The sequence below is a fragment of the Cebus imitator genome, unplaced genomic scaffold (assembly GCF_001604975.1).
Source record: "Cebus imitator isolate Cc_AM_T3 unplaced genomic scaffold, Cebus_imitator-1.0 Scaffold388, whole genome shotgun sequence".
Classification (NCBI taxonomy): domain Eukaryota; kingdom Metazoa; phylum Chordata; class Mammalia; order Primates; family Cebidae; genus Cebus; species Cebus imitator.
This window is the reverse complement of record NW_016107703.1, coordinates 1,198,652-1,216,603: the sequence shown is the minus strand read 5'-3', so window position 1 is coordinate 1,216,603 and position 17,952 is coordinate 1,198,652. Positions and strand designations below refer to the sequence as shown.

General features: G+C 55.1%; 1 protein-coding gene across 2 annotated transcripts in view; it reads right to left on the bottom strand.

Annotated features, from left to right (window-relative positions):
• Nucleotides 1–1,679: 1,679 nt before the first annotated feature.
• Nucleotides 1,680–17,952, bottom strand: part of PRKAR1B (protein kinase cAMP-dependent type I regulatory subunit beta) — a 165,997-nt gene continuing 149,724 nt past the window's right edge. For both annotated transcript variants that reach the window (XM_017508272.1, XM_017508271.2), the window contains exons 10-11: nt 4,351–4,432; nt 1,680–3,396 (exon numbers count right to left, since the gene is read on the bottom strand). In XM_017508272.1, the coding sequence (XP_017363761.1) occupies nt 3,224–3,396; nt 4,351–4,432 (255 nt within the window). In that variant the 3' untranslated portion in view covers nt 1,680–3,223. The remainder of the gene's footprint in view (nt 3,397–4,350; nt 4,433–17,952) is intronic.

Here is a 17,952-nt window from a genome sequence, read left to right as displayed (position 1 = left end):
TTGAATATTGTCCTGCCTTGCTAGGTTGGGAAAGTTTTCCTGAATAATATCCTGAAGCGTATTTTCCAGCTTGGATTGATTCTCTTCGTCACATTCAGGTACACCTATCAAACGTAGATTAGGTCTTTTCACATAGATCCTGTTTCTCTACGCCCTGGCCAGGACGGAGTGCTGCTATTGTTCATTCTACCCATTCGCATAGGTGTGTGGGGTGTCCTACAGTGGCTTTAATTTGCATTTTCCTAGCGGTTAGTGGTCTGATATCTTTCCCTGTGTTGACTGCCGTCTGCGTGTCCTCATGGGGAAGTGCCTCCTCATAACCTAGTTGGATTGTTTGCATGTTTATGGTTTTTTAGAGTTCTTTTATTTATTTATTTATTTTTGAGACAGTTTCGCTCTGTCGCCTAGGCTGGAGTGCAGTGGCATGATCTCAGCTCACTGCAACCTCTGCCTCCCAGTTTCAAGCGATTTTCCTGCCTCAGCCTCCCGAGTAGCTGGGACTACAAGCACCTGCCACTACGCTTGGCCAATTTTTGCATTTTTTTTAGTAGAGACAGGGTGTCACCATGTTGGTCAGGCTGGTCTCAAACTCCTAACCTTGTGATCCACCCACCTTGGCCTCCCGAAGTGCTGAGATGACAGGCGTGAACCACCGCCCCCGGCTGAGAGTTCTTTATTGATTCTAGACATTAGTCCTCTCTGGGAAACATGTGGTTTAAAAATCTTTTTTTCCCAGTCTGTGGTTTGTATTTTCATCTTCCTCACAAGGTCTTTTTCAGGGCAACAGTTTTTCATTTTGATGAATTCCAATTTATCAAATTTCCTTTTTATGGACCAGTGTCAAGACTAAGAACAATTTCCCAGAAGAGTTTCTCCTTTTTTTCTAAAAGTTGTATAGTTTTGTGCTGATGTTGAAGTCTGTGATCCACGTTAATTTTTGTATACAGTGTGAGACTTGTGTCAAAGTTCCTGTGTTTTTGGCCTGTGGATGTCAGAATCTGAAGCTCCCAAGGTTTCTCTCCTGCGACCCTTAGCTTATTCACTGCTGTTTATTTATTGAAATGTTTCCTGCAGGCCTACTCAGAGCCCAGCTCACAAGAGATCCCGGGAACACGCAGTGCCCCAGTGAGCTGTGCCTGCCCTCAGACCCTGAGTTTACCGTCCCCAGAGGCTGAGAGTACCCTGGCCCTGGACACACCCTGACCCCTCCCAGGGCAGCCTTGGGATCTGAGTGTCCATGTCAGGGCCCACAAAACAGCCACGAGGAACAGGGCCGCCTGGGACCACCTGTGAACCCTTGTAGCGCAGAGATAGGGAGCTGGGCCCTGTCCGCTTGGCCACCCCAGGACATGGCAGTGTGCAGGATGGACCATCATGTATACTGATAGCACTGAAAGGAGAATGTGTGGATGCCCTGGGCTACAGAAGGCGGGAGGGTGTCTCCCCGGGGCTGGGAGCTGGGGAGCAGGAGCTGTTGTTTCATGGGCGCAGAGGTTCCGCTTGGGACAATGAAAGGGACTGGTAGTGGTGGCTGCACTGTAACATGGATAACGCCACTGCACTGGACACTTAAAAGTGGTTAAAGTGGTAGCTTTTGTGTTATGTGTATTTTACCACCATAAAAAATAAGAAAAAGAAAAAAACCCTTATCTACAAAAGACTTCAGACCAAAGCCTCCCGAGCTGGGAAGAGGTACTTCATTGCACATTTAATGGTTCATGCAGCATTCAGAGCAGAGATAAGGAGGGGAGGGCTCACAGGTCCACAGGGACATCACAGGCAGGGGAAGACACGAGACATGGCCGGGGCTGGGCGGGGAGGGGCCCCACGCATTGTAACTGCCAGCAGGGGAGGGGTGGCCTTGGACCAAGGACAGCCTCCCCAGACGCACGCACGGGACGGGACAGGAGCAACATCAAGGAAACTGCATGACTTCACTTGTCTTTCAGGGCACCCAGGAGCCACTGGAAAGCTCTCTGTACTGGCCTCACCCCTTTGGGCCTGGCTGGCTCACATCGTCACTGCTGGATCAAGACGCAAGTAAGGGACAGTTTGGTTGATCGGTTGGAGGTGTGTGGGGCCTGAGGGTGCCTTGACTTCTGTTTTTCCCTAACATCACGAGAACTGGGGCGTGGAGTGGAGGGCCACCAGCTCCCGTCTCCTGGAGGCTGGGACTTAGGTGTGTCTGCTGGGGAAGGGCTACGAAGGGGCACATCCCGGGACTTTATCAGAGTGCATTTTAGAAATCTCTCCTCTCCCTGGCGAGGTCTCCAAGACACTGCTTCAGAAACAAGTGGAAGCAGACAGTCTCCAGGACCCCCCAACTCCGAGAGAACAGGGCACCCCCAGCCGAGGTCGCTGGATCTGGGCAAGTCCCAAACTTAAATTGTGTTTTCTTCTCACCCCGGGTGTCAGCCCAGGCAGGGACTGCAGACCCCATGGACCCCCAAGCATCTGTCAGTGCACCCAACCCGCCATGGAAGGACTAAGAAAGTGTGCATAGACCACTGGAATCCTGCCAGCCCCTCCCAACGGAACTTCCAACACAGCCCCTAATGGGGTCTACCTGTGGCCACGGCCCTGGCTCCCAAGGCAGGAGCCCTGCGTGTCTCAGCACTTGGCTTCCTCTCCAGTTAGAGGCAAGATCAGCCTCACAGCCCTGAGACTCTCCCACCCTGGTATCCACAGCAGGACCTCTGGGGAGGTGGGGGTGTGGCAGGGGGTAGGGAGGGGTGCACATTTGAGGGAGGGGCCTCGACTTCTTTCTTCAGGCTAGACTCCCTGCTCTCAGCCTGATCTCCCTTGGGGACAGCCCATTTTTACACAATCTTGCCCACACTCGGACCTCAATCTGGGGGACCTGACCTCACCGGGTCTCCAGGCCTCAGGGGCAACGTCCTGGCCTAATTCTGGGAGGTGAGATACTCAAGCATCTCCAGGAGACCGGGAGGGTTGGGGTGGGCTCCCCAGGATGAGCCCACAGAGGCAGCCCGGGAGATGTGTGGGGAGGAACCTGGCCTGTCCCTTTCTTGCTCTTAGGATGAGTTTTGTCCGCTTGTCCTTTGATTTGGAAATGCACAAGATGATTATTTATTCCAAAAAGTGAGTCCGGGAAAGAGGCAGTCCTCACGCCACAGGGATTCAGCCCCACACGGCCCCTGACACAGACGAGCACAGCACGGCCACCACACTGGGGAGCTGGGGCTGCAGGGTGGGGCTGCACTCAGACGGTGAGGGAGATGAAGCTGTTATAGCGCTGGATGTTCCTCTTGAGGATCTCGGAACAAGGGCCCAGCACACGCTCAAAGCGGGGCCGGTCCAGCTTCACACACTTGAGGGGCCCCCGGGCCACGACGGTGGCCGCCCGGGGCCGGTTCAGCAGCAGCGCAATCTCCCCTGGGAGGCAAAGACAGAGGTCAGGGCCTGGCCTGGAGGCCTGGGGGTCCTGAGGCTGCAGCAGGGAGAGGTGATGCCCAGGACCCTGGAAGCCGCTCCCCATTTGAGGATAGGAAAAACCACCATGAGGATGCCAGACCCATTCGAATTTCAAACAATCCAACTTTTAGCACAAGTATAGCCCAGGAAATATTTCGGATATACTTATGCTGATGAATTATTTATTAACTGAAATTCAAGTTTAGCTAAGCATTGTCCTGCACTTTTTTTTTTTTTTTTTGAGATGGAGTCTCACTCTTGTTCCTCAGATTGGAGTGCAGTGGCATGATCTCAACTCACTGCAACTTCCAACTCCCTGATTCAAGCGACTCTCCTGCCTCAGCCTCCCAGGTAGCTGGGACTACAGCCGCGCCACCACATCCAGCTAAATTTTTTTTGTATTTTTAGTAGAGACGGGGTTTCACCACATTGGCCAGGATGGTCTCAATCTCCTGACCTTGTGACTTGCTGGCCTTGGCCTCCCAAAGTTCTGGGATTACAGGCGCGAGCCACTGTGCCCAGCCTGTCCTACACTTTTTTGGGGCAATCCTGCAGGAATGCCAGGGTGTGCCCAGGCCTCCCTCAGGACGCAGACCCCCAGCTGCAAGAGTGTGGGTGGCCGAGCTACACTGTGCCCCCTCATCCCAGAAGTGGGAGGCTGCCTCACCCAAAGTCATGCCCTCTGAGGAACCCACATCCAGGGCTGTTTGCTCCTGGGGACCCAGGCCTGGCCCTGGGACCTCAATTTGGGGGAATAGGACTGAGCCTTCTTTTGCAGCCACACTGGGGTTCAGCCAAGCCCCCTGACAAGGCCCCAGGGAAGCCTCCCAGCAGCTCCTCCCCTCCAGGCCCCTCGCAGGACCCTGAATGAGACACCCACAGCTGTGCCAGGGAGGGGACGCCCACTGGACTCACCGAAGTAGTCAGAGGGCCCAAGGCGTCCCACCTCCACGTACTCCTCATTGGGGGACCGGCGCTGGAGGACGGACGCGGTGCCCTGTGGGTGGAGGCGGAGGGATGTGAGCGCTGGCCAGGTGGGCACAGGGTGGGACACCCCGAAGGGGGCCACCACCCAAATCCCCACCTCCCACCTGCTCCTTCCCCAGGAGCCTCTGCCACCACCACATCCAATGCCACTGCTTCTCCACTTCCTGGCACCTGCAGCCAGGGTGTCAGAGCGACACAGACCCACCCAGAGACCACCGTCCGGCCTGGCCCAGCTCCTGTTTTTGTTCAGACAGCTCCTCGAAATGGAACTCACCCAGCCTCCCGCGCCTTTACTGAGGTGAGTGGAAGGGTTGGGTGGGGACACGCTGGGACATTCCCTGGAGGTCTGTATCTTTGTCACAGGGCTGGCAGGCTCCAAGCTAACCTTGGATTAACTCTCAAGGACTGGGAGCACGTCCAGGCAGCAGGGGACAGGGGGGCCACTGTCTCAGAGTCACACACCCGCTAAGCACCCTCCTCACCCCCACACAGGAAAGTGGGGAGGGGTCTGCAGGTTGCCCAGATCAATGATTAACACAGAGGCCATGGGCAGAATATCACCGGGCACCGCCGCAGAACCTGCTACGCGTTAGGGATTCAGCCTGCGGACACCTGGGCCCAGGGAAGCCGAATGTCCCCTGGATTCGTGTCCCTCCAGGGCCCCAGATGTGGAAGCTGTGGCCTGGCACAGGGAAATCGTGGGCCATGTGGCGACAGAGACTCCCCTTTCTGGGAATGCAGGAATCCTCCCATGACACCCGGAGCTGTGGCAAAGACTAACATTACAGAGGCTTCTTCTGAGCAGCCAGGGAAACAGTCTGTCCCCAACACCAAATGCCTCCCGCAAGTGTTGATGGCTGTCACCCTATAGCCTGGCCCAGCAGGCCATCGGCCTCAGACGCTTCCCAAATTCAACTCTGAGCCACTCTCAGCACCACAGTCTGACCCGTCCCCAGGCCCCGGAGGTAGAGCACTGCGTCTACTGCAGAAGTGAGCCTGCATGAGGAATGTCACCATCCCATTTTATAGCCAGGAAGCTGAGACCCTGGAAGGTAGCAGCACCTGCAGCCTGGCCCTCCAGGGTCAGGAGACGGCACCATTGGGGTACCCAGGGACCACATCCCCTCAGCCAGGCCGGCCTCACAGACCACGGCCCTCTCAGAGCATCCACTCATGGGGAACGAACATTTCATGCCCAGGTGGGCTTGGTTCACCCTGGCTCACCCAGACCCAGCCTCATCAAACACTGGCCTGGCTGTGCCGGGGTTAATGAGTAACTCCCACCTAGCAACAGTCTGGGAGAGGCGTGGGTCAGGAGACCCTGCTGGTGCCCGCCGTGCCTGGAATCTCCAGGCCCCAATTGGCAGCCCCTCTGAGAGCCAGACCCCTGCCCTGGCCCCTGCTCCGGCCATGGGGCCACTGGGCTCCCAGGCCTCTGCTGTGTTTATGAATCCAGCTGATGGATGAGCAGGACGTGTAAACAACAGACCAGGCAGCTGAGTGCCGCCACCATGGCCAGGGGTAGACCAGGAGTATGCCCTCAGCCAGGCGCCCACAGTCTCAGACCCCAAGCACTGGAGAGAGGGAGACTCCTTGGGTCCCCACCCACCGGAACAGCTCCCGGACCTCCTCCTGGCCCTCCTCCCAGTCCGGGGTCTGGCACTGGCTCAGGCCAGTCCCAGGCACAGCTCTGGGCTCTAGGGCCCATGCAGGAGCAGAGGGCAGAGTGTGAAACTCATGGGTTCTGAGGCCACTGGCCCCAGCCTTCCCATAGGTGAGAACTCTCTGCCTCCTGGTCTTCGAAGCTGTGGCCACTCTGAGAATCTGGTGCAAGAAAACTCAGTTAGACAGTGTCTGGAGCAGGCCAATCCCCTGCACAGGTAACCTGCTGTGAGAGGCATTATTTGTCTTGATAGCCCATGGCGCTGACTTTTGCAGACATATGTAATGAATGTGCCCTTCACTGCCATTCTTAACAGTTTTATGTTTTACAGCTGGGATTATTTTCCTCTCTCAGAATCCAGGCGATGAACCTGATGGCCTGATTCACAGGATGACTTGGGGAAGCCTGCCTGTGGAGCCATGTTCAGCTGCTTTTTTTTTTTTTTTAGATGGAGTCTTGCTGTTGCCCAGCCTGGAGTGCAGTGGCAAGCTCCACCTCCCGGGTTCCAGCAATTCTCCTGCCTCAGCCTCCCCAGTAACTGGCTATACAAGCATGCACCACCATGCCAGGCTAATTTTTGTATTTTTTAGAAAATATGTTTCACCATGTTGGCCAGATTGTTCTCAAACTTCTGACCTTGTGGTCAGCCTGCCTCAGCCTCCCAAAGTACTGGGATTGTAGGGGCGAGCCACGGTGTATAGCCTCAGCTGCTTTGACCCCAGATAGCAGCAAACCCAACTTTAGGCTGCTCAGGTCTAATACAGCTAACCTATCCCACAGAGCCAGAAGACATAAGAGGGCTCCCAGGCTCAGTCTGTGGCTTGGAGGCGAGGCAGGGACCCAGTCTTGGTCTTGCCTCCTGATCTGGGACCTCGGGGAGGTGCGAAGTCCTCAATGAGGTCCCTCATGGTGGCACAGAGGCTGCCATGACTCAGGGAGTCACCACAGGCTACCCCCACACCATCAGCAGAAAGAGAGAAACTGCCTCTTTCTTCTGCACGTCTCTCCTCAGCAGTGAGAAACCCTTCCAGAAACTCCTGGAAACATCCCCTTGCTCCTCATTGGCCAGAGTAGGTCTCACGCTTGCCCTAAACCAGTTGCTGGGGAATACGACCCGTAGGACTAGACATGCCCCGCTCTGGGGAGGGCTGAGGACTGGGATTCCGCTGGCAACGAAGAGGCAGGGATGGGTCCAGGGAGCCCCCACGGTGCTGCTGTGCCGCTCACTCCCAGATACATCACAGTTTGTCACTTGTCACACTTTGTCACTTGTCACGCTGTCTGGATACAACAGCACAATGGCCATGCTTGGTCGTCTCGGAATCCAGTTTTAAGGGACAGCATTTCCTAGAGGCCATCTGGAAATCGGCAGCACGTTGGATGAGATGACATAATTACCACGCAGATGATTTTTTTTTTGAGATGGAGTTTTGCTCTTGTTGCCTGCAACCTCCCCCTCCCGGGTTCAAGCAATTCTCCCACCTCAGCCTCCCAAGTAGCTGGGATTACAGGCATGCACCACCACGCCCAGCTAATTTTGTGTTTTTAGTAGAGACTGGGTTTCTCCATGTTGGTCAGGTTGGTCTCGAACTCCTAACCACAGGTGATCCACCCGCTTCAACCTCCCAAAGTGCTGGGATTACAGGCATGAGCCACCACGCCCGGCCAACACGGATGATTTTTTTAAATTGGGAGGATTCTCAATCTTCACACGCCCTATAGGAAAGGATGCATGAGCACCTTCGGGCTGGCCTCTTCTCTGAAGCTCTGGAGAGATGTGGTTTGTAAACCTCCGCTGTGTCCCCTCCATCCCAGCCAGGGAGGGGCCAACCAGTGTCTGAGCAGCTACAGCCCACAGCTTCACCTGCCCCTTCTTTCAGGGGTCTCTTTCAGGGACCCCTGCATGTTGGGGGGCGGTGAATTTCTCTACTTCACAGATGGAAACCCAGAGAGATTGAGCAACTTGGCCAAGGCCACACAGAAGTGGAGCCAGACAGTCCCACCACCTCCACAAGCAGACGACATCCGGCCCCACCTTAAGGCTGTGGCCACCTGTGGTGAAGGCCTGCACACCTGCCTCAAGGCCATTGCAGGAGGGTGCTGTGGCAAGAGGAGAGTCTAGGAGGCAGACCCAGGCAGTGTGGGCTTGTAGCCAGACCCCCCACCTCGATGCACACCCAGGCGCCCCCTCTCCAGCGGCTCAGCCAGGTACAAGCTGTCTTCATCCCACCCATGCTCATCCCCCTCTACTCCAGGCCCCTGTCTCCCTCTTGCATCTGCCCTGGGAGCAACCAGCACGAATTTCACTGCAAGGACGCTTGGCTCTTGGCTGTCTCCGAGCTCCCAGACACCCCCAGCCCACCCTGCACCCCGAAGCCTTTGTGCAGACCACCATGAAGCCCCTCACCAGAACACTGCTCGGGGTGGGGGTATTTGTGCTTCCCACCGAGAGCGACTGGATGCCTACCATATGCCAGGCACTGTTTAAGGCCACGGAGGAAAACTCTGGAAACTGACCCCTCAGAGGCATCCCAGAGACCAGAAGGCAAACCTGCCTGCTCCCCACCGCAGCCACCCCCAAACCCAGCTTCACCACCCGGCTGTAGAGAACCAGGCGAAGCCCCTCCCACCCCTGGCCTGGGCTGGGCAGCTTCCCTTTCTAGCCAGAGTCAGGAAGGAGGTGGGAGAAGGGGATGCAATCTCCTTGGCAGAGCCTGGTAGCCACGGGACTCCCTCCTCCTGCCCTCCCATCCCCACTAGGATCAGCAGCCAAGGAGGGAAAGGGGCAGGACCCTCCGAGTCCAGCAGACCTCGGTTCAAATCCCCTCCCCACGTCTCAACCACATGACACTCATGGCCCGGCCCCTGGAACCACGAGTCACGAGGGCCACACAGGACACACACTCACCCACTTGACACACACAACCATTGCTTCTGAGGAAAGGGAGACATTCTCTGTTCTTTCCACCACACTGTTGCAGGGACTGTTTGTTACAGCAGCTTAGCCTCTCTCCCTAGCTGATACACCACCCTGCACTCTGACAGCAATGACAGTCCCCAACCTGTGCCTACCCACCTATGGACATCTGTGCCAGACACCTGAGTCCAAGAGCAGGGAGATAGGGGACAGCAGAGGCAGGAGAAACAGGACAGACACAGACCAGGATGGGTACCATCCTCCAACTGGCAGAGGTCAGCACTTCCATGACATGGACGGCTGCTGCAACCACCACGTACCCTCAGCTTCCAGGCGGCCCAGCCTGAGACATGCCATGGTCTCCCAAGCCCTCAAAGGCTCTGGAAATAAACGCTCCCATCCAACTCCACTTCCCAGACTGCCATGAGGCAGCACAGACACTCTCAGGAGGATTGAGAGTCTGGGTTTTTTTGGGGCTGGAAAAACATGCTTGCCAAAACTCTAGGTCATACTCCCCAATTTTCTCACTTATTGATTCTAACCCGACTCTAAAAATAACCCAGTGACACAAACCTGGGAGGAGGCACCACAGAACGTCCTGCCCTGCCCATTGTCTGCAGCAGGGGAATCACAAAGGATTCATTTTCCTTGCAACTACTTAGATTGTTTTTTTTTTAATTTCCTACAAAATCAGGTCAGACATGGCAGCTCATGCCTGTAATCCCAGCACTTTGGGATGCTGAGGTGGGAGGATCGCTTGAGGCCAGGAGTTTAAGCCTGGGCAACATAGTGAGACCACGTCTCCACCAAAAAAAAAATACACAAAATGCTGTGGTGTGGTGGCACAGCACGTGCCTGTGGTCTCAGCTACTCAGGAGGCTGAGGTGGGAGGATCACTTGAGCCCAGAGGTCAAGGCTGCAGTGAGCTATGATTGTGCAACTGTACTCCAGCTTGGGCAACAGAGCTAGACTCCATATCAGGAAAAAATAAAAGAAGAAGAAGAAAGAAGAAGAAAGGAAGAAGAAAGAGGAAGAAGAAAGAAGAAGATGAAAAAAGAAGGAGGAGAAGGAGGAGGAGGAGGAGGAGGAGAAGAAGAAGAAAAAAAAGTAGTCAGACTACAATTTTCCTAAAAATCAAAACCGAAATCAACTTTTTGATTTTCTACAATGCACAGGTATGACTTTGATCAGAAGGAAAACCAGGCTGGGTGCGGTGGCTCACGCCTATAATCCCAGCATTTTGGGAGGCCAAGGTGGGCAGATCACCTGAGATTAGGAGCTCGAGACCAGCCTGGCCAACATGGCAAACCTGAGGCAGGAGAATCGAATGAACCCAGGAGGCAGAGATTGCAGTGAGCAGAGATCGCACCATTGCACTCCAGCCTGGGCGACAAGGGCAAAAGTCCATCTAAAAAAAAAAAAAGAAGAAGTTGAGAAGAAGGAGGAGGAGGAGGGAAACCCACCAAGTCTTAGCATCAGCCCCACTGGAAGGTGGGGCCCGGGCTTCCTGTCCCTTGTCACAGCCCCCCTTGCCCAGCCATGAGCCTCCAACACTTTGGCTCAGAGGTCAGTCGGATCACAGAGCTGGGGGCAGATGGGGAGACGGGGTCCCTCCCCGTGGGTCCAGTGCTCCGGGCAGAACCTGGTGCCACAGGCGTGGACAGCGGCCCTGCCCCAGCCCAGTTCCCACGGACACAGGTTCTTTGCCTCCTCGGAGTTGCGAAGGCATCTCCTTTTTGTTTGTTCTTCCAGGCACGCCTAGGGCTAGGACTACAGCCGTGAACGAGGAAGCCACATCCCTGCTAGGACCAGGACTTGGCACCTGGAGGGGAGGCAGACGCAGACCACAGCCTACAGGTGCCTGATGATGGGAGAGCCGAGAATCCATCCAGGGGGCAGCCAGTGAAGGGCCAGCCACCAGCAAAGTGGCCTCTGAGCTGAGACCTCAAGGGCAGGAGGAGCCAGCCAGAGAAGACCTGGGGCTTCGTCCCAGGCTGAGAGAGGGGCTGGTGCCACCGCTGGGAGGAGAAGAGGCGGGAGCAGGGGGCATGGCCGGGGCAGGAGCTCAGGGCAGTCAGCAGGGGTCTACTCTGTAACAGGGTTGATTGTCGCACTTTCGCATGCCTGGAACAAGACCTCAGTGGTGCAGGAATGGCTACCCAATACAAGAGGACCCTGATCTGGGGCCGACGCCAGGCGGGCACCAGATCCCAAGCCCGCTGTGCTCAGTCCAGAACAGAGACTGCCCGGACAGCCCCCAGGAGGAGACACGTGAGGAAGCCACTCCCTTCCTACAGTGGGACGTCACATTCGTGTGCAGGCAGTGAGCAGGAGTCCTGAGACACGCCGTGGAGTAAGGGAGGCCAGGAAAAGGCACACACGCCCCAAGTCCCTTACATGAAGTTCTAGGGGAGGCAAATATATTGATTTTATTTAAATAAATATTTTAGGCTGGGCACAGTGGCTCACACCTGTAATCCCAAGGCTTTGGGAGGCCAAGCAAGGAGGAGTGCTTGAGCCTGGGCAACACTGGTGAGACTCCATCTCTAAAAAAAGTAAATTAGCTGGCATGGTGGTGCCTGTGGTCCCAGCTACTCAGGAGGTTGAGGCAGGAGGATCACTTGAGCCCAGGCATTGGAGACCAGCCTGGCGAACAAAGCAGGACTCTGTCTCTAATTATGACACCGTTGAGCCGTGTCCCCACCCAAATCTCATCTTGAACTGTAGCTCCCATAATCCCCACGTGCTGTGGGGGGAAGTCATTGAACCATGGGGTTGATGGTTTTAGAAGGGGCTTTCCCCGCTTTCCTCAGCTTTCATTCTTCTTCCTGCCGCCCTGTGAAGAGGTGCCTCCCACCATGATTGTAAGTTTCCCGAGGCCCTCCCAGCCAGGCAGAATCGTGAGTTGATTAAACCTCTTTTCTTCATAAATTACCCAGCCTCAGGTATTTCTTCATAGCAGTGTGAGAATGAACTAATACAAAGAATTAGTTTAAAAGAAACTTAATATCACTACCATAAATAGGAACTGGTATCACTTTCCATAAACTAAAAGGTAACTAAAAGATTAAGCACAGCTAGGCAGTAGCTAGAAAGGTGCTCAAGACACAAGCTCCACCCCAGCTTCCTTCTGACCCAGCTAGGAATGAATGGGACCAAGGAGGCTGCCGTCCTGCGCTTTGGGCCACACCATCAGCACCAAAATCAGGCTGCAAACCAAGAGCCAAAGAGTCTGGGTCCAGCCCCAGCTCTGCAGTGTGCTGGCCAGTCTCAGGCGAGGCCCATAGCTTCTCCAGCCTCAGCTGCCTCATCTATAAAATGGGACAATGCCAGCCAATGTTACAGAGCGGCGATGAGGCCAAATGATCCCAGCTCCAGGCATAGTTCCACGCACATCGAATGAGACAGTCACCACAAGGGCAGCGGCCTTGGGTGAACCTAAGAGTGGACAGACACCAAATGCCCACTCTCGGCCACAGTGGCCATGACATGTTCCTCCCTCCAGTGAGACTCCTCAGAGCCTGGAAACCTATACATGCACACACATGTGCAAACACAAACACATGGATGCATACTTGTGCACACAAACACCTGCATACACAGGCACACACAGGCACACACACCTGTACACACACACAAAGCACACACCTGTGCACACACATACTGGTACATACATGTACACACCCACCCACACATGCACAAACAGGCACATGCACCTGTGCACAAAGGCACATGCCTATGCACATACACCTGTTCACACACACCTGTGCACAGGCACACACACCTGTGCATACACACATATACAAACACATAAACATACACCTGTGCACACATGCACACACAAACAGGCACACACACCTGTGCACACAAACACACTGGTACATGCATCTACACATGCACACACCCCACACACGTGCACGCACACACAGGCACAAAAACAGGCATACACACCTATGCGCACACAAACACAAACAGGCACACATAGATACACAATCCTGTGCCCACACGCACACCTATGCACACACAGGCACACACACAGACACACACCTGTGCACACATGCTTACCTAGGTGCACACACATGCACAAACACAGGCACACACATGTATGCACACACGCACACTTGCGCACATGCAACCCCTGCCTCTAAAGCACTCCCAAGCAGCTCTGTGATTTCCCCTGAATAAATAAACCCCATGGATGCATTTTTTTCTTTTTTGTTTTTAAAGCAATCATTGGAATAACTGTTTTTCCCACACGGAAGGCAATTTCACTTGAAACTCCCTTCCACCCAAATCCCTTTCTGCTCCCTCAGGTGGTGACTCCTCGGAGCATTCCTGAGGTGGGGCGGGCTCCAGGTGTCTTGGAAGTGGCCGAGCTGCTCCTCCGCTGTTTGTTTAGAAAGGCTGAGCCACTTCCCCGCAATAGCCGCCCCTGCCCCGCCCCCCGCCCGCGTGCTCCTCAGGCCTGGTCAGCTGATATGGCGCTTATGTACCACGTCACACAGCCGGGGCTACAAACTGTCCTCGGAACAGCAGCAAAAACACACTTCAGCTGGTGAGCTGCCCAAGGTCAGCTCCTGTGCCAACGTTTAATGGATCATCCATGAGGTCTGGGGCCCAGCAAAGGCATGGCCCAGCAGCTTCTGTGGGAAAACAAGCTGTTCCTGAGGACGTCGGCGCCAGGGCTTGGGGCAGGAACAGGTGCAGGACTGTGTCTGCCCCTGCCTGCATGCCAGAGTGAGGCAGGCCTGGCCCCGTGTGGGACAAGCCTTCCCTTCTGCAAACCCAGTTATTCGCTCGGTTCTCTCTGCAGCCAGGCACTGTCTGTCCCCGGACCTACGCGGCTGTCATGGAAGCTCTGGTGGGTGCTCCCAGCGCAGCCGGTGGACGTGAGATGCCCACCGTACTTAGGTGACAAGTACGGAAGGAGGAGGGGCATGTGGCTGCTAGGGCCCTGCCCTCAACGCCCTTCCATGGCCCAGTTACTCCTCGCCATCTGCTTGGGAGTCTCTGCAGGTCCTGGGGAACCAGGGCGAGCACAGGCCCCGGGCTACAGAGGCTCCTGGCGCCTGCTAGGTTGGGAGGCGGGGGCAGCCATTTCTGCCCCAGCCTCAGGCTCCTCTCAGGGTGGGTGGGGGAGCTCACTGCCCATCACAGCCCTGCATGAGGTCCACGTGGCTTCAACCCCAAGTGTCCATCTGAGTGAGGGCCCAGTCACCTCCAGCTCAACAGGCACAGCCCAACTCCTCGTCTGCCCCGGCTAGGCATCTCTGTCCACAGGACTCCTTGCAGGTGATGATGGCAGGGCTAGAAGAGTGGGCTGGAACCTGGACACCTCCCTCGGCCTCATCTCCCAGCCAGGGGTCACCAGCACTGAGGATTCTGCCCCCTGAAGAACCTGGACACGTGGACCTTCCAGCCCTCTCCCAGGCCTGCTCCCATCTCCTGCAAGACGGCTGAGCCCTGGCCTCCAGAGCCTCACACCCTTTCCTCCATTACTGCCCCTCCATCTGCAAGGTCGTACCACGTTCCAGAAAAAGCTCTAAGAGGGTCTTGTCACACATGGATCACAATCGATCTGCCCATCACAGCTCTGAGGCCAGCAACATTCCCTCTTCCCTTCAGCTGTTCTCTTCCTCCCTGGATCTCCTTCGCAAGGCCTTGAGGTCCATGCCTGCAACCAGGACTCCATGCTGACCCCCAGCCTGGATGCCCTGATCCCAGCGGGGATAACCTGACCCAAGCGGAGATGCCCAGACCCCAGCTGAGATGTCCTGACCCCAGCCTGCCATTTTAGCCATTGCTTCCTTGGACAAGTCTCCATCTTTGGATGAATAGGCATTGAGTCCTTCCAGGTACCAATCTGGGTGCCGGACACCAGGAACCTAACAAGCACTGACGAAATCTCTACTGTGACTTCATAGCAACCGACCCTATCCACACACCAGCACCCCTCATCCCAGGAGAGCCTGGGCTCGGAATGGACACAGCTTCTGCTTCCCGGGATCAAACGTGCCCCCAGCCCTCCAGGGAGCTGCCCAGGGCAGGTACAGGTGGGCAGGCACCTAGACCCAACCCGGAGCTGATGCCTCATGCCCCCGGCTGAGGGTCCTCTGAGAGCACCTGCCAGGTAGGACTGCATGGCTGCCCAGGACCCCTCTCCATGGGATACCCCAGTTTTCTTCTCCAATGAACCTGAAGACCCTTCACAGGCTGCCTCTGCAGACACCAGCCCCTCTGCCAGAGGAAGAGGAAAGAAAGGGGTGCTGCTGAGATCCCAGGCCATGCAAGGTCCACTCAGCAGGCGTTCAACAGCTCCCATCTGGGTGGGCCAAGACCCACAGTATCCCAGCCCCAGAGTGCCCCAAGCTGCTCCAGCCTCTGCACACAGTGTGTGCATGCACCTGTGAATGAATACACAGGTGTGTGGGGTGTGTGTGTGTTAATGTGTGCACAGGTATGTGTACACACTGATGTGTATGTGTTCATGAACAGAAGTATTTGTGCACGTGTGCATACATGCATGTCTATGTGTACTGTGTGCATGTGTGTACGCACATGGGTCTGCGTGCACTGTGTATGTATGTGTGTTCTCAGGTGTGCATGCATGCATGTCTATGTGCATGGGTGTGTACATGTGTGTTAACCGATGTGTACATGTGTGAGTGTATGCACAGGTGTGGACATGTGCATATGTCCATGTGTCCATGGGTCAGTGAGCATGGGTGTGTGGACACACATGTGTGTCAGGGTGTGCATGTCAGTGTGTGCATGGATTGTGGGTGTATATGTGCATGTATGTGCATGTGTGCATGGGTTACTATGAGCATTGGTGTGCATGGGTGCACACTTGCTGCTTATGTTCTAAAGAGGTAGAAAGTGCTTTCGAGCCTGGCCCGGCTCCAGCCTCCTCCATTGACAATTCAGCAACCACCTTCCAGCTTCAGCCCATCCAGTCTCAGGGCTCCGCCCAGGTCCTCCCATGGCTCCATGGCCAGCCTCAACCTCCACCCTGGTTCCCTCTGGAAGGACTCTGTGTTCCCAGCAATCCTGAAGCTGTCTCCGTGGCTTGAAGTTTTCCATCACCTTCCAGGCAAGCCCATGCCCTCTCCATGTGGGCAGTGGCACCACACTCACCTCCCTGCCCCCTACACTCAGGCCCTCGACTCCAGCCACAGTGACACCTCTGTGCCTCTGCATACACTGTTCCCTCAGCCTGGAGGGGCTCTTCCTGCAGCACCCCCAGAAACTCCCCAGGGTGCCAGCACTGACTCTGGCAATACCCAAATGCATCTAAAAATCATCGCGACTCAGGGGAGGTGGGATCTGCTGGCCAGGGCCAACATACTCAGGGCCCAGGGCCCAGGGCAGGGTCTGGCCCCCAAAAGTGCTTCCAGGGTGAACTCCTGAGACGAGCACGTCAACTTCGGAGGGAGGAGGTGTTGCATGTGGATGCCCCCTGACCTTGCATCTGGGAGGGGGACCCAGGTGTGTGTTTTCACTGTCCGAGTGGAGATTTATTGAGCTGCTCTTCCTGGAAGCCACTGTCTGGGAACCCAGGACTGACAAGTGACAGGTGTTTGCATCCACCTGCCTGGCGACTTCCTGAGCTTCCACCCAAGGAGGGGTGGTTTGAACTTGCTCAGCCAGGAGTGGAAGGAGGGTAAAATCTAACCACCCGCTTCATTTCATTCCTTCAGGGTTTAGCAGGAGGTGGGAATAAGACCAGAATAATTCCAACAGATGCTCTGGCTGTCCCTCACAGACCACATATGCTCTTGGATACTGAAGAGCAGGCCGGGGTGTGGGACATCCTTTAGTGGCTCTTGGGGCCCCAAAGGTGTTCAGCTTGGATGTCTCCAGCACCAGATATTTCTGGAAATCCGGGACGCCAAGGAGGAGCACAAACACTGGTCTTACTACTATGCAATGTATCCCTCGGATCCAAAGGAGAGCAGGTGACCTGGGTGTAGCCACAGCCAGCTGCCACCTCCCTGGAGTCCTTCATAAAGCACTCAAGGCAGAATGCATTGCTGCCTCAGCCCCCTTCAAAGCCCAGCCCCAACACCATGCCAGGGCATCAGCTCCTCGGACACTGCCCGTCTGCCCAGGGAGAGTCTCCTGCTCAGAGAGGCTATATATACATCCAGGACAGTCAAGAGTGCCGTCCCCAACCAAAAGAGCTGAGCAATAGGTGAAAGAAACCTCCCATGGCAGCAAATTCATTGATTTTTATCTTGCCTGAATTGCTATTTAAAACTGGTTATTGTGGTGAGTTTCTGAAGGACTCAGCAGGATGGATGAGGCACATGGGACGTTTTCTGGGCCCGTGTGAACTGCGGTGCTTGACTGTGGTAGCTCGGGATCCATAAGGGTCTGGACTTCAGACTCAGCCGGATGGTGGAGGACATGCTACCTCACTTCTCCAAGCCTCAGTTTACCCACTGTAAAGTAAACTTATCCAGAATCCACCAGGTCCTGGAGAGATTTAGGCATGGATGTGGGTACCCCTGGAACATTGCCAAGGGCTTTACCATCTGCAAAAGGCTGGGGGTTATCAGCTGGTGAGGTCTGAACTCACGGAATTTTCCTCTCCATGTGTTTTCTCATCGAAAAAATTGGGATGATAATGGTGATAGCCTCAGAGACTCATAAGAATTAAACGAGTTAAATATGAAAATAAATGTTTGCGACAAAATGAAAGCTAAAAAAGTGTTAGTTACCACCTTTATCATTAGCATCATCATCATCACCATCCTCATCATCCCATCACCACCATCATCACCATCACCACAACCACCATGGCCATCTTCACCATGACCATCATGATCATCATCACTATCATCACCTTCATCATCACCATGACATCATCACCACCATTTTCACCATCTCATCACCACCACCATCAACACCTTCACCATCACCATCATCATCACCATATTTACCACTT